We start from the raw sequence: 16,647 nt of genomic DNA on the forward strand, positions 1-16,647 counted from the left end.
TGAGAACGCAGTGATTGGTTAGCGTGGTACTCACCGGAGGCGTGCTTGCCGTTGTCGTGCTCCGAGTCGCGGTCCCTGTCGAGCTGCGGGCTGGGGGTGGGCGACCTGGAGGAGGAGGGGGCGGGCGGCTGGTGCGGAGGCGGTGGGGGCGGCGGCGGTGGTGCCGACAGCTCGAGCCTGCCCATCGGCAGCGACGGCGGCCGCGGCGGCGGCAGCAGCGGGGGTGGCGCCGGTGGAGTCTTGCAGCCGCGCGTCAGCGCCATCGCCTGCGTCTGCAACAGGACGCCGAGGACCTCTTCAGGACGTGCTCAAAACCTTATCTCTCCGGGTCCTTCAGGTTACTCTGACAACTTGTACCATATGGTTTTATTTCTTGTCAGAGTGCTGAACGTCTCGAACTACAAAAATACACGATGCACAAAATTAATCTAAATGTCTCGTTGACAGTCCAGAGATAATCTGTCCATAAACGAGTAACAGCAATTCGCTCTTCGGCAGCTCGAGAGGCGCCGCTGTGTGTACAGAGAACAGGATAGAACTGGAGCATCTTGTGGAATAGTTCCTCCATCCTCACCCAATAACAACCTTCCGATTGGTCTTTCAGGACTTCCAGATTGCCCACGTCTTTTGCAGCTGATGTCTGATAACGAGACAGGGGGATGGAGTGGTGGCAGGATCTGTAGCTGCCACGCATTCTGGAATGTACTTCCTTCTGATTCACTTTCTCTCTCAACTTGCTGATGTTGCTTTATTCAAGGCTACATGTCATGAAGGACACTACTCCTCCACTTGAATTTTCCAAGTGGAGGTCATCGCCAAAGCACACTTCGCGCAAACTAAGTTGACACTCGGCGCGGCGGTTGATGGGAGCAACCGTAACGGCATTTCCCATTTACAGCTGCTCCCATCAGCCTCCGCGCAGAGAATAATACTTTTGAATTCTGACATTCTTTTCTCACATACCGTAATCACATCTCGCTATTATATAGCAGGGGATATCAACAAGGAAATAAAATTTTTAGTGGTTGTTTGTTGGTTTCAGATACTTAGTATCCACTCTCAAGGTTTCAGTAACGGCTACACCCACTCGATTCGTGTGTGTCGAGCTGAGCAACACTGGACAATCATACTCTATGACACAGAAAAGGGGAAAGCAAAAGGTATGGTCATTAACAAAGCTATTAGCAAAAAGTTCGATTTTGAAGCCAGCTACAGTGGGTTGACATCATCTGCCCAGTGTTCAGACAGTAGTCGAGGTCCATTAGTGCTCGGCCCGAGGTGCCATGGATACTAAGGAGGGAAGCAATGCACTAGTCGTCCAGACTGCTACAACATGCAGCTGTCTATTAACCTTTCTTTTCCAACTTGAAATTCCAATACTTCGTTTCTCGTAGATTAAATAGTAGGCAGTTGCTGACTGCAATGCGGTACTTCCAGGGATTTCTCCTTGATGGTGGTATTGGACCGGGCTGCAGTCAGCCTCGTGAGACCAACGGATGAGACCAAGAAACCTGACAAATACCAGGGGAGCGGTGTGCTGACACATGACCCTCAGTACCGTATCCACTGACGTCACTGGCAGAGGATGACATGGCGTTCGGTCGGTTCCGATTGGCCCTTCAGGGTCAGAAAGCGGAACTTTATTATTGTTGTTGTTGTTTCTGGGGAGCACGGGTGCTCAACAGAGAAGTTATCAGCGCCCTTACAAAAATTAAAAGAAACGAGTGTGTGTAGAAGGGCTAAAAATGGTAGCACGTACATATCTACATACATACACTCACTCACTCCTACCTTACTTATGTTGATCGAAACAACCACTCCATATCACACGCCGTAAAACAAAGGAGATATAGAGAAAGTTGCTATACCTGAAATGAAAACGGAAGTAAAACGACAGTGGAGCTACGGCACAGTTATATGTGACGGGCTGACCATTCAAAAAAGAAAAAAAAAACACTTTCTGTAAGCAGGTCACCCTGTTAACACATTAAGGACACCTCTCTAAATTTTTCTGAAACAATTTGGACGCATCAGAGAAATAACTGTAACCAAATTCGTTTCACTGTCACTTAAAATAGAGGGCAGAACTGCCGGCAAATCTGCAGCTGCCCCCTGCTCCGAAAATAAAACACAGTAAAATGTGGCCCACATTGATCTGTACGCCACAAGCACCACACATTGGAGTGTCCTCTTGCTAGAGCCAGAAGCCGTGCGTCAGAGGACTACGACCCAAGTAAAGGCGAGTAAGGAGGACTTCATCCCGTATTCGTGGCTGAAAGGAGGTACGCCATGGCCGCATAGTGGCCTTCACGAGATGCAGCTTATTACCTGTCAGTTCCAGCGACTCGTCTTCCCATCGATGCATGACTATATACCTCAACAGCGAGGTGACAGCAGGCAGCGGAATGGCACACTGAAATAACGGAGGATCACGACACGCCTCCTTAGCTGCGACGTCCACCCTTTCATTCTCCGCAATACCAATGCTCCCTGGTACCCAGCAGAAAGATACCTCCTTCCCCAGTGCTCACTCCAGTGAGCACCAGCGCATCCGGCCACTAACTGGAGGCAGCGTCCTAGATGTTCTGGACTATTATATCTGTTGGGTACAAGCGTTGTAGAGAATGAATTGCTCTCAGAGAACAGGAGCAGACAAGGAATTTTGTACTCGAAGCAGATCTCATCTGCTCCAGTGCCCGCAAGATCGCATATAATTCTGCGTCGAAGACATTAAAATCTCGAGGAAATCGGACCTTGAGGATACGACCAGGGGAAACAACAGAGCAACTAACGGGGTCCCCTTGTTTCGACGCATTCGTAAAGACAACTGTAGAGTTGTGGTGCTCAGTTCAAATGCCATAAAATAGTATATTAAAAACATATGCAGGAGTGCAATCTCTCCCGCACTGCACCAGATCTAAAATTACTCTCGGCCTACGCAGTGCCCATGGTGGCAGGTGGTTAATGATGATGATGATGATGATTGGTTTGTGGTACGCTCAACTGCGCAGTTATCAGCGACCGTACATATTCCCAACCTTTGCTCAGTCCAATCTCGCCACTTGCATGAATGATGATGAAATTATGACAACAACACAAACACCCAGTCATGTCGAGGCAGGTGGAAATCCCTGACCCCGCCTGGAATCGAACCCGGGACCCCGTGCTCGGGAACCGAGAAGGCGACCGCGAGACCACGAGCTGCGGACTGGCAGGTGGTTAAAAACCTGGATTTGGGGTTGTACGTGCCCCATGCAAGTGGGATCCCAAACGGCATATTGCTCGTGGAAGATTGGAGAAAAGATGTTCCAGGCGTAACTTTACGTTACCTTCAATATCTTTATGGCGAATGCCACAAGCTCAGTTCATGGACTGTCATACGATGTACGACTACTTTAAGCCACATCGGACAACATACGAATGCATATTCAGAATCACGTCATTGCTTACATCACCTGCTTCTTTCAGCTTTGAGACCGTTTGGCGAAGAGATGAAGATTTGGTGGACCCTGGTTTCGCGGATCCACCGTCAGAACACAGTGTCGAGGCGAGACTCGCAATCAGCCGTGGATCAGCAAGTGCGCTAATCCGCGCTGCCCGCGCAGATAACGGCCCGCCCCGCGAGACGTGCTAATCCACTTGGCTCGGCGATGAGGGCCGCCGGGGGCCGGCGCAGGCCCGCCAGCCAGACAAAGGCAGCCTGCGTCACTCGTGGCGGCGCTGCGGCGGGGGGCTGAGATTAGTGTCGGAAGCGCGGCGCGGTGATTCGCCACGGGCGACGTGTTCCTTCCTGGCCGCAGCCTTCTCACTCCAGTGAGCACCAGCCGCGTCCGGCCAGGGGTGCCACAACCACAGCGGCCGCCGCTCTGCGCCGCTCTTCTTAGCGGCCGCAAAGCACCATCACCGCCCCTCTTACCGGCACATCTGCGCGTGATATCAACCTCAGACCGAGTCGCAGGAGAGCGTTCCTGACTGTCAATCAAAATGAGAGCACGGTAAGTGCCGTAACTTGATTTACCAGGAACTTCGCTCAGTGGAAGAGGGGTCAAAATAAGCGAACACTGTCTCGGTTTAACGTAAATACTCGACAGTTTCCGAAAAAACTACGGGCAAAGTTTTTTGAAGGTAATTTATGTGCTTCTTAGCGAATGACACCTTCCGACCAAATGGTGGCACAGTGGTTAGCGTTGCGGGTTCTTAATTTTACGCCCCGTGTTCAAAACCCGATTATTACCGTTATTTTTGTTTTTCATTTATATACCGATGTCTGTAAAAGATTATTATAAGAATGTTTTCCATTGTATATTAACATAACATTATCCTTATTCGTCTACTAAATGTACCCCAGATGAATGAATTTAGAAAAAAAATGGGAAAATTGTTTGAAAATGTTTTGGCTGAAATTCCATTTCTGTATCTTGATTCATAATCAATTACAAGCGCTAGTTTCCGGAAAAGTGATCTGTTATTCGGGGTTTGCCGCGAATTTGTTGCCGACGCGTGAAATTTTCAGCAGTGTTAACGACGTTTCATCCCCGAGTGAGATTCATACGAAGAAATGTCATTGTGTCAAACCTGCTTTCGCGCGATGCTAGTGATGTTACGGGATATCATTGTTTCGAATGTTTCTACGATCCAAAGCAATACAACAGACCTTCTTGAAGGGTAAACATACGAATAAAATATAAGAAATAACAACTGATACGACAATTTAAAAAAAATGTTAAAATGTGTGTGAATCTTATGGGACTTAACTGTTAAGGTCATCAGTCCCTAAGCTTACACACTACTTAACCTAAATTATCCCAAGGACAAACACACACACCCATGTCCGAGGGAGGACTCCAACCTCCGCCGGGACCAGCCGCACAGTCCATGACTGCAGCGCCTTTTGACCGCTTGGCTAACCCCCCGCGGCTACGACAATCAAATACAAGAATTTAAAAATATTGTTACCTCTCTACATACCACACAAACATACACTGTGATCAAAAGTATCCGAACACCTGGCTGAAAATGACTTACAAGTTCGTGGCGCCCTCCATCGGTAATGCTGGAATTCAGTATGGTGTTAGCCCACCCTTAGCCTTGATGACAGCTTCCACTCTCTCAGGCATACGTTCTATCAGGTGGTGAAAGGTTTCTTGGGGAATGGCAACCCGTTCTTCACGGAGTGCTGCATTGAGGAGCGGTATTGATGTCGGTCGGTGAGGCCTGGCACGAAGTCGGCGTTCCAAAACATCCCACAGGTGTTCTACAGGATTCAGGTCAGGACTCTGTGTAGGCCAGTCCATTACAGGGATGTTATTGTAGTGTAACCATTCCGCCACAGGCCTGGCATAACAAACGGGTGCTCGATCGTGTTGAAAGATGCAGTCGCCATCCCCGAATTGCTCTTCAACAATGGGAAGCAAGAAGTGCTTAAAACATCAATGTAGGCCTGTACTGTGATGGTGCCACCCAAAACACAAGGGGTGCAAGCCCCCTCCATGAAAAACACGACCACACCATAACACCACCGCCTCCGAATTTTACTATTGCCACTACACACGCTGGCAGATGACGTTCACCGGGAATTCGCTATACCCACACCCTGCCATCGGATCGCCGCATTCTGTACCGTGATTCATCACTCCACACAATGTTTTTTTCCACTGTTCAATGGTCCAATCTTTACACTTCTTACACCAAGCGAGGCGTCGTTTGGCATTTACCGGCGTGATGTGTGGCTTATGAGCAGCCGCTCGACCATGAAATCCAAGTTTTCTCACCTCCCGCCTAACTGTCATAGTACTTGCAGTGGATCCTGATGCAGTTTGTAATTCCTGTATGGTGGTCTGGGTAGATGTCTGCCTATTACACATTACGACCCTCACCAACTGTTGGCGGTCTCTGTCAGTCAACGGACGAGGTCGGCCTGTACGCTTTTGCGCTGTACGTGTCTCTTCATGTTTCCACTTCGCTACCACATCGGAAACAATGGAGCTAGGGATGTTTAGGAGTGTGGTAATCTCGCGTGCGGACGTATCACGCAACTGACACCCAATTACCTGACCACGTTTGAACTCCGTGTGTTCGGCGGAGCGCCCCATTCTGCTCTCTCTCTCTGTCTAATGACTACTGAGGTCGCTGATATGGAGTACCTGGCAGTAGGTGGCAGCACAATGCACCTAATATGAAAAACGTATGTTTTTGGGTGTGTACAGATACTTTTGATCACAGTGTATATTACATACCATTTTTGGAAGGTGACTCTCAACAGCCGTCAAGCAATGAATAAAATGTGTGTTTGACCATCACCTGTAGAGATCTTTAATACTGCTCTGTGTACACTTAGTATGTTTGCCTCTAAAAGTCCTGTGTCGTATATTGACATTCGTGACATGCTCTACACATTATTTAAGTTCAGATGGTTCAAATGGCTCTGAGCACTATGGGACTTAACACCTAAGGTCATGAGTTCCCTAGAACCGCTAGGCCACAGCGGCCGGCATTATTTAAGTAATGACAAACATAATGTGGTGCCTTAAACCATTTTAACCGTCATCCGTGAAGATGGTCCATGACTGAAAACGGTTGATATTTGGGTTTAAAATAAAAGCAGTTGGTGGTCAAAAATGCATTTTATACATATATTATATAGTAAATGTATGACACTGTGAAATCCGTTTGCAGTTTTACAGTTCATATAACGCACTTGCACCTCTAATTTCATAGAAACATTCGTGTAGTAACCTTCTACAGACATGGGTAGATAAATGACAACAATAAAAATAAAATAAACAAAAACACTAATTTGGTTTCGCATACCGGACGCAAACTTAAGAAGCCACAACGCTAACCAATGAGCCACCATTTCGCTTGAGGATACTGTGCAGTAAAACGCACATAAACTACCTCGAAAATACCGCGAATACTTTGACCGTTTTTTTTTTCCAAAAACGGTCGGCTATCTATGAATAAGCCGAGACACATGTTCGCTTTCCACTGAGCGAAATTCCTGGGAGATGGGCTAGTGGCACTTGCCGCGTTCCCTCGTCACCAGAGTCGTCAGGAGTAGCACGCAAGTATCAACTCCGACCGCTCGCTCACTCGTTATCGCGAAATGTGTCGGGTCTCACATTAGCTGACTTCTGCATCTACAATCTCCACCATTTATATGCAGTGCTCACCTAAATGTTTGGCAGAGGACCCACAGAACAACTTCTAGACTATTTATCGAATTTCCATGCAAGATGAACACCTAAATCTTTCCGTGCGAGCTCTGATTCTTTTATCAGGTCGCTCATTTCTGCCCATGTACGTGAGAATTACCAAAATATTTTGTCATTCGTAGCAGAACTACAACGAAAAGCGCCTTTGTCTTAATGGTTGCAACCGAGCCAGCTTATCATATCCGTGACACGCTTGCCCCCTGTTTTACAGTAATAAAGAACGACTTGCGTTGCTGTGATGTTTGTCGATGTCCTCTCCCATATGGTAAGGTTCTCATACCACACAGCATTTGTCCAAAAACAGAGCGAACAAGCATAGTGCGAGTAATTTGCTTAACAGAATTGTTGCATCTTCTAAGCGTAGCTCAATTAAATGCAGCCTTGTCTTCCACTTCCCTACAACATTTTTTATGCAATGATTTCAATTCAAGTTGTTCGTAGTTATAGTTTACAGTTATTTAGCTGAATCGGCAATCTTTAAATTTTGTAAACTGAAATTTACCGTAATTTTTTGTGGTCATGAGGGGAACCCTCACACTTTTTATTGTCCAGGGTCAATTGCCACTTTTAGCACCATGCAGATGTCATGCAATTCGTTTCATTCTTCTAACGTCGTTAGTAGACGTCAAACAACAGTATCGTCAGCTGCTCATATAGTCTCTTAAACCGTTTGCAAAACTGATGAAGAACAGCAGAGGTGCTATAACGCTTACTTGGGAACTGCCACTTTGAACCTCTTTTTTCACTATATGACTTCCCGTCGATTAGTAAGAACTCTGACCTTTCTGAGAGAAAATTATGAATCCAGTCGTACAGCTGACACGCCAACTCCGTAGGCAATCAATCGGATTAGTAGAAGCTTATGAGGAACCGTGTCAAAAGTCTTCCGGAAATTTAAAAATATGTAGTCAAATTGAAATCCTGTGTCTGTAGCATAATTATTTCGTGTGAATAAAGAGGCTGTTGTGTTTCACAAGAAAGACATTTTCTGGTTATGTGACAATAGATCGTTTTCTTCTTAGCCGTCCTTATGTGACGAATGAAGACACACTTTGAATACCGACCAACTTACGCACAGTTTCAGAACAGTTTATGCATCTGACTGTCAATTCACAGGCCGAGTACATTACCAAGCTGCGGTGTACAAGGTTACTCCGCGGGGTAGCCGCGTGGTACACACGCCACCGTTCGTAGTCAGCGTAATCAAGAAGGTCATTCGTAACGATGCATTCAGTCTTCGAACGAATTGAAGTTTAAGTGGAAATAATCATAAACACATTGTCCAAACAGATCAGCTATACGACCTGGTACAACGTCTGGTAGCTGACTTGACATAAAACGTAGAACCTATTTCATTAAGACTGAAGTTTCTTGGATAACACGGCTGCCATCATCAAGCGGACTAGTCTTCTTGTACTCAACATTTTGTCTGGGGGTAATGCAGGACATACCGGCTAATGAATGCAGTCGCTACACCTTATCGGGAACAGTGTTAAAACTAACATAAATTATACGCACATAACTGTCTAGTCCTTGGAGGAGAGTATGTCTTATTGTTAGATGTTAAGGCCCTGATTGTGATCTCTTGGTTTGGCCTAATTTCTCTTGTTTTTACGGTTCTTTTCCAAGATGTATGATTATGCCACTCAGTCTCTGATGTCGGTTCTCTAAACTTATCTAAAAGGAGTCAAAAGAATGCAGTCTTTCTTTCCATGATCTCTCACCATATATTTAACATTTTCATATTCAATAAGACGACAGGTTTCTAATCTTTATGTCTGTTTCGAAATTTCTTTGATCTCGTCTTTGATTCTGACCGAGTAAAGCTCCCATAAACCTCAACAGTACACAACAGTTCAGTCATACAAAAACTTCAGATAAAATTTTACAACGTTTCTCCAAAAATATAGCTCTTTCATTTCACCTGTTTAGATTAAGCCATGTTTTCGATGGGGCTGTATTTGCTATCGGTTAATTTCATTTTTACTATCATTCTCAGGTGTTTGCGTACACATCGTCATATGTTCATATGAATGACCACGCGTTTGAATCTGGCTAAATTGCAAATAAAAGTATGACAAAGTTACAAGCTCATTGGAAATACTGCTTATTTAATCGGTATGTGATGTGGACCCCGGTATGAAAGAAACAATTGACTGTTTATCACTATTGTGAAAGATAGCATTGTGCCATTCTTAAGATTTTGCATGATCATAACTCTGATTACGGAAATACCTAACTGCAGCTGCAACCGGTCACAGCATTCGATCACGTCACAACATTGCGACGCAGTAGGTCAAAGAGCAGTTGGTAAAGAAACATCGGCCTTTACTTCCTTGAAGAACAATAGAGCTTTATGCTTTAGTTGTGAAGGGCATTGCATCGGAGACAGTTATCTGCAACATTTAGAGTACTTACCGACTGTAGCGGATCATTGTTACTGGTAAATACTGAATGACTCCGAAGAGGATTAGTACAGCTTAGCGGATTGCAAGGTGGGAAATAATTTTGTTCAATAGGTGAGGGTCTTGTGAAAACGATGAAAAGTCCTTACAAATTCTTTTTGGGTACCTTGTCAAAAAGTATTATGCCTCTTACGGTCATGTGTCACTTGTTACTATATGATCCTCTCCTGCCCGCATGTCCTCGTCCGGGCAAAATTAATTACAACGGGTAAGAGGACCAATCGCTGTTAGTTTGATGGCTAAAAAAAAATGGTTCAAATGGCTCTGAGCACTATGGGACTCAACTGCTGAGGTCATTAGTCCCCTAGAACTTAGAACTAGTTAAACCTAACTAACCTAAGGACAGCACAAACAGCCATGCCCGAGGCAGGATTCGAACCTGCGACCGTAGCGGTCTTGCGGTTCCAGACTGCAGCGCCTTTAACCGCACGGCCACTTCGGCCGGCTTAGTTTGATGATGCGGACTGTAAACTATCAGGTAGAAAATTTGTACATGTTGATACAACAAGCTTTTCTGCCACTCATTTCGCAGTAATTTCAGGACGACCCAGGTAGCTTCTGTACGCACATTTCCGAGCTATGTTCATCTGACAATGTCGAGTACAATCACTTAATACTGGTCCATTTGCTGGAAGACAACCTTGAAACCAGTCCCCACTCGTGACTCATGACGCGAGTGGAGAGCGGCGAGTGTAGAGTGCTGTGTTATTTCAGCAGTGCGATTTTATTAGTGCTTATTTTGGGAAGAACACACATGATGGTTATTGACAGTAATACGAGTTTCATTTGCCACAGCAACCAGCTTGATGTCATATTACTGTCATTAGATACTATTACTATTATCTGAAGACAATGGCCGCGGTGTAGCCAAGTGGTCTAGGGCGCCTTATCACGGTCCGTGAGGCTCCCCCCGTCGGAGGTTCGAGTCCTCCCTCCGGCATGGGTGTGTGTGTTGTACATAGCGTAAGTTGGGTTCAAATGGTTCAAATGGCTCTGAGCACTATGGGACTTAACATCTACGGTCATCAGTCCCCTAGAACTTAGAACTACTTAAACCTAACTAACCTAAGGACATCACACAACACCCAGCCATCACGAGGCAGAGAAAATTCCGGACCCCGCCGGGAATCGAACCCGGGAACCCGGGCTAGCGTAAGTTAGTTTAAGTTAGATTAAGTAGTGTGTAGGCTTAAGGACCGATGACCTCAGCAGTTTGGTCCCGTAAGACCTTATCACAAATTTCCAAAAAAAATTGTGACAATGGAAGTCGGTAACACTGTGCAATACTTGTGATTATCTCTGTTGAACTACTTTTAAAAAATGTAAGCGTGATAGATTTCCCCATCCCGACAGCGTTTCGGACTTTATGCACATCGCGGTGGCGGAAGAATTTTAGGATTGTCAACATAACGGTTGTGTTTATCCGAACGAGGAGTAGAATTATTTCTTTAAGTCAAAATCCAGTTTCTCAGGAAACTAGGCAGTGACGATATAAAAATGGCAATCACATTGGGAGACAGCTAACGCCATTCACGAAGCCAGAGTATAATTTCAGGTATATGTGCTTCTTTTAGAACCGCGGAAATAATCGCAACGTACAGCTATAGCATGTAATCACGTAATTAATCACAAATGTTACCGTAACTTATATGCAGTCACTTAATGGACGTTATCTCTACCTTCTGCGGACCATGTCTCAATAAGAACACCACATCTCGCGTTAAAAAGAACTGAGAAGACCACACAGCATCGAAGATGTATGAACATAAAAAATTATTGTTAAGAGGTACAGCACAAAGTATTGCCTGAATTCCATACCTGAGTAAAGTACCTGTAATCGAGCCATTGAAATCGATAGACGGAAATGAATTACTATTTGTCATGCGCTATCTTTGATCATGAGCACGTGTGAGCAAAACTTACAAACGAAAGTAACTTTTTCCAGTTTCAACATTTCGTTGACACAGGAGCAGCAACCTTTTTAATAGTTCATGAAGCGTTTATTAACAAGTTGCAGTACTTACGTTTGATGACTCGTTTCGAATCAGTCGGTTCATTCTCAAGCCTGGTCTACTTAGGCTGCACTGAAAGTGCCTGATCTTAATAACAAACATCAAAATGGCAATACATGCTTTATAAAGTGTTCCCAGATGATTGTCATAATCAACATGTGCCTATGTGGCACGTCAGAGTCAAAATTTAAAAGTTTCTCATTAGCATTTAAAGTACCTTTCTCTGCTTAGAAACACTCATTCTCAAGGTTTTCTTATTGAAACTCACCGGCAGTTAACTGGTGTAGTTGCTATGCAGCACACTTGGTTGGTAGACCCTGCTAGTTCGGCGAAATCTCGTCGTCCTAGGGCAGGCGAAAGCTAATTGTCTAGCGTCGCCGGGATGTGTCAGCGAAAATTTTATATATGACAAAAGTTTTCCCCGTCACGTGGTCTATCACTCGTAGACGTTTGATGCAAAGTTTTCGAAACACCCCGTACATATTGTTTTCCGTATCCAACACATCTGACTTTTCACTGTCGAAGCAATTTTCATTATGAAGCAAATTTCATTGATTTGTGTTTTTATTTGTGCACAGTGTAGATTTGCTTTTTTTCCAGGTTTTGTAAAACGTAAACAGCTTTTAACTTTTAGAAATTTGGTCTCTCTTGTAGTAAGACACAAGCAAGAAGAATATCAAGTCCTGGCGTCATCTTTGTGTGTCACGAAACGGGAGAAAGCGATAAAATAAAGTTTAAGATAGACACAAAATATAGTCAAATGGAACTACATTGATCCAGAGGCCTTTTCCAGTCTCAAACATCTACACACACACTCTCACACACACACACACACACACACACACACACACATGCAGGCTCAAGCGACGAATGAAAATTTGTGTGAAGGACCGGATTCGAGCCCGCGTCTTCTACTCACTAGGTCACTAGGCAGTGGTGCGCTAACCACTACACCCCAGCCTTGCACAAGGGCTTTGCACAAATGCACGGACTACCCTAGTATGCCTCCACCTTCAATTCAAATTCCTATTCACGGCTCAGCCCAATCCACCTAGACTAGAACATCATTGCGGAGGCTCTCCGACAGTATTGGAATAGCAACTCAGCATCGAACGAAACGGGCGATCCCGTCCGAAACTCAGGCGCAGGTGCTTTAATCAGCTGTTCCAGTTTAGGGGGAATTCCAAGTAGGCTGAGGCGTGAATGGGAATTTGGATTGTGGAGGCGGGAGTCGTGCTAGGGTACTCCGTGCAGTTGTGCAAAGCCACTGCGCCAGGGTGGCGTAGTAGTTAGCGCGTTTCCCTAGTGAGCAGGAGATCCGGGTTCGAAGCCCAGCCGTGGTACAAATTTTCATTCGACATTTCTCTCTGCACGCACGCACACACACACACACACACACACACACACACACACACACACACACACACACATATATATATATATATATCAAAATATATTACTATAACTAAAGGTTCGCAGCGAGAATTGGTTATAGCTTCAGGTTTTAGGAGACGACGCCACAACTGCCTCTTTACGTGGGCAGTGTTTATCGTAACTGGCTTGCCATGTTGTTATCAACTGATTTACCTGTTAGCGTGTATCCTCTGTGGGGTACCACTAAACGTCATCTCTGCATTTGTATCTGTATCCCACGTCTGTAAATTCTGTGCAAATAAAGTTTTATGTCAAATCACTTTCAAATTGTTCCGACACATTTTCTGGCGCCAAAACCCGATAGCGAACTTGGGACCCGTAGTCGACTTTGATCATAAAGCGGAGCGTGTGACAAGGGCTTTAGGGATGTACGAAAGAACTGTTTGCTTACAGCTTTCCGAGAAGGTACAGTTTACCTACAACTCAAACCAAGATTCCAATGCGACCAATTCTACAGCACTGCCACAATATCAGGGCTCCCTGTCACCTGCGCTTTTAATACCCGTCAAAAGAATTCGGAAGCGCCTCATTGGGGTCAAACAGGTAAGTTTAGCAAACACGGAAGTATACCAACGAGGCTAGGAAAACGTAGCATAGGATGCTGGAGTAAATGCAACTTTACTTCTGCTGGACCCTGGAAGGTACATATTGAAGAGCTATATTCTAGGTGTGCTGCGCGTTAAGCGAAAAGCGTCATGGAGACGTTCATCCTACCCCAAGAGATGCTGTGCATCACCGCGCGGTTTACGGTTTAAACTTCCGAGAGCGTATATTCCAAGAAGAGCATTGCTGTGTTCTTCCCACATGTCGCGAAAAGGCTGTGAACGTAAAATCGCGGAGATCCGCTATCACACTGACGCTTACCAGCAATCGTTGCATCCCGCCCATCATTCGCAACTTGTACAGGGTGTCCATAAATTATCTTAACAATTTAACTCTTTAATAACTTTAAAACTATACTAAACTTGATAAGACAGCTCAATGTGGCTTTTTTACATTCCAGGTGACGCAATTTCGATGAAAAATTTAACTTGAAAATCTGATAAAATGTGGACGCTACAGGAGAAAACTCAGTGTGTGGCCTGGTTCATATAAACTTCATTCTGTGGGGGTTTATAAAGGATCTCGTATACCGAACCAAGGTTAGAGACCTACAGGGCTTTAAGTTACGCATTCGCAATGCAATGAACATGTCACCGTGGAGATCTTGAATCGTACGTAAGGGAAATGGAATTCCGACTGGACAATATTCGTGCCACTAAGGCTGTACACACTGATGTGTATGAATGACGAAACAAAAATTTATGAGTTATTTTATCACATGAAGAAACCCCCCCCCCCCCCATGAACCATAGACCTTGCCGTTGGTGGGGAGGCTTGCGTGCCTCAGCGATACAGATAGCCGTACCGTAGGTGCAACCACAACGGAGGGGTATCTGTTGAGGGGCCAGACAAACGTATGGTTCCTGAAGAGGGGCAGCAGCCTTTTCAGTAGTTGCAGGGGCAAAAGTCTGAATGATTGGCTGATTTAGGCTTGTAACACTAACCAAAACGGCCTTGCTATGCTGGTACTGCGAACGGCTGAAAGCAAGGGGAAACTACGGCCGTAATTTTTCCCGAGGACATGCAGCTTCACTGTATGGATAAATGATGATGGCGTCCTCTTGGGTAAAATATTCCGGGGGTAAAATAGTCCCCCATTCGGATCTCCGGGCGGGGACTACTCACGAGGACGTCGTTATCAGGAGAAAGAAAACTGGCGTTCTACGGATCGGAGCGTGGAATGTCAGATCCCTTAATCGGGCAGGTAGGTTAGAAAATTTAAAAAGGGAAATGGATAGGTTGAAGTTGATATAGTGGGAATTAGTAAAGTTCGGTGGCAGGAGGAACAAGACTTTTGGTCAGGTGAATACAGGGTTATAAATACAAAATCAAATAGGGTTAATCCAGGAGTAGGTTTAATAATGAATAAAACAATAGGAATGCGGGTAAGCTACTACAAACAGCACAGCGAAAGCATTGTTGTGGCCAAGATAGACACGAAGCCCACGCCTACGACAGTAGCACAAGTCTATATGCCAACTAGCTCTGCAGATGACGAAGAAATTGAAGAAATGTATGATGAAATAAAAGAAATTATTCAGATAGTGAAGGGAGACGAAAATTTAATAGTCATGGGTGACTGGAATTCGGTAGTAGGAAAAGGGAGAGAAGGAAACGTAGTAGGTGAATATGGATTGGGGGTAAGAAATGAAAGAGGAAGCCACCCGGTTGGTAATTTTGCACAGAGCATAACGTAATCATAGCTAACACTTGGTTCAAGAATCATAAAAGAAGGTTGTATACATGGAAGAATCCCGGAGATACTAAAAGGTATCAGATAGATTATATAATGGTAAGACAGAGACTTAGGAACCAGGTTTTAAATTGTAAGACATTTCCAGGGGCAGATGTGAATTCTGACCACTATCTATTGGTTGTGAACTGTAGACTAAAACTAAAGAAACTGCAGAAAGGTGGGAATTTAAGGAGATGGGAGCTGGACAAACTGACTAAACCAGAGGTTGTACAGAGTTTCAGGGAGAGCATAAGGGAACAATTGACAAGAATGGGGGAAAGAAATACAGTAGAAGAAGAATGGGTAGCTTTGAGGGATGAAGTAGTGAAGGCAGCAGAGGATCAAGTAGATAAAAAGACGAGGGCTAATAGAAATCCTTGGGTGACAGAAGAAATATTGAATTTAATTGATGAAAGGAGAAAATATAAAAATTCAGTAAATGAAGCAGGCAAAAAGGACACAAACGTCTCAAAAATGAGATCAACAGGAAGTGCAAAATGGCTAAGCAGGAGTGGCTAGAGGACAAATATAAGGATGTAGAGGTTTATTTCACTAGAGGTAAGATAGATACTGCCTACAGGAAAATTAAAGAGACCTTTAGAGAAAAGAGAACCACTTGTATGAATATCAAGAGCTCAGATGGAAACCCAGTTCTAAGCAAAGAAAGGAAAGCAGAAAGGTGGAAGGAGTATATAGAGGGTCTATACAAGGGCGATTTACTTGAGGACAACATTATGGAAATGGAAGAGGATGTAGATGAAGACGAAATGGGAGATATGATACTGCGTGAAGAGTTTGACAGAGCACTGAAAGACCTGAGTCGAAACAAGGCCCCGGAGTAGACAAAATTCCATTGGAACTACTGACAGCCTTGGGAGAGACAGTCCTAACAAAACTCTACCATCTGGTGAGCAAAATGTATGAGACAAGCGAAATACCCTCAGACTTCAAGAAGAATATAATAATTCCAATCCCAAAGAAAGTAGGCGTTGACAGATGTGAAAATTACCGAACTATCAGTTTAATAAGTCACGGCTGCAAAATACTAACGCGAATTCTTTACAGACGAATGGAAAAACCGGTAGAAGCCGACCTCGGGGAAGATCAGTTTGGATTGCGTAGAAATATGGGAACACGTGAGGCAATACTGACTCTACGACTTATTTTAGAAGCTAGATTAAGAA

At 44.7% G+C, this 16,647-nt stretch overlaps 1 protein-coding gene and 1 long non-coding RNA gene across 2 annotated transcripts in view; both read right to left on the reverse strand.

Annotated features, from left to right (window-relative positions):
• LOC124596492 (ras guanine nucleotide exchange factor P) overlaps window positions 1-131 on the reverse strand; it is a gene marked incomplete at its 5' end in the record, with an annotated part of 330,978 nt that extends 330,847 nt beyond the window's left edge. Inside the window, one exon of the mRNA XM_047135648.1 lies at window positions 35-131. Coding sequence (XP_046991604.1) covers window positions 35-131 — 97 coding nt within the window. The remainder of the gene's footprint in view (window positions 1-34) is intronic.
• A 74-nt stretch (window positions 132-205) lies between these two features.
• LOC124599602 overlaps window positions 206-16,647 on the reverse strand; it is a 310,564-nt gene continuing 294,122 nt past the window's right edge. Inside the window, exon 3 of the long non-coding RNA XR_006978570.1 lies at window positions 206-272. This is a non-coding gene — a long non-coding RNA (uncharacterized LOC124599602). The remainder of the gene's footprint in view (window positions 273-16,647) is intronic.

The sequence above is a fragment of the Schistocerca americana genome, chromosome 1 (genome assembly GCF_021461395.2).
Source record: "Schistocerca americana isolate TAMUIC-IGC-003095 chromosome 1, iqSchAmer2.1, whole genome shotgun sequence".
In the NCBI taxonomy this organism is placed as follows: Eukaryota; Metazoa; Arthropoda; class Insecta; order Orthoptera; family Acrididae; genus Schistocerca; species Schistocerca americana.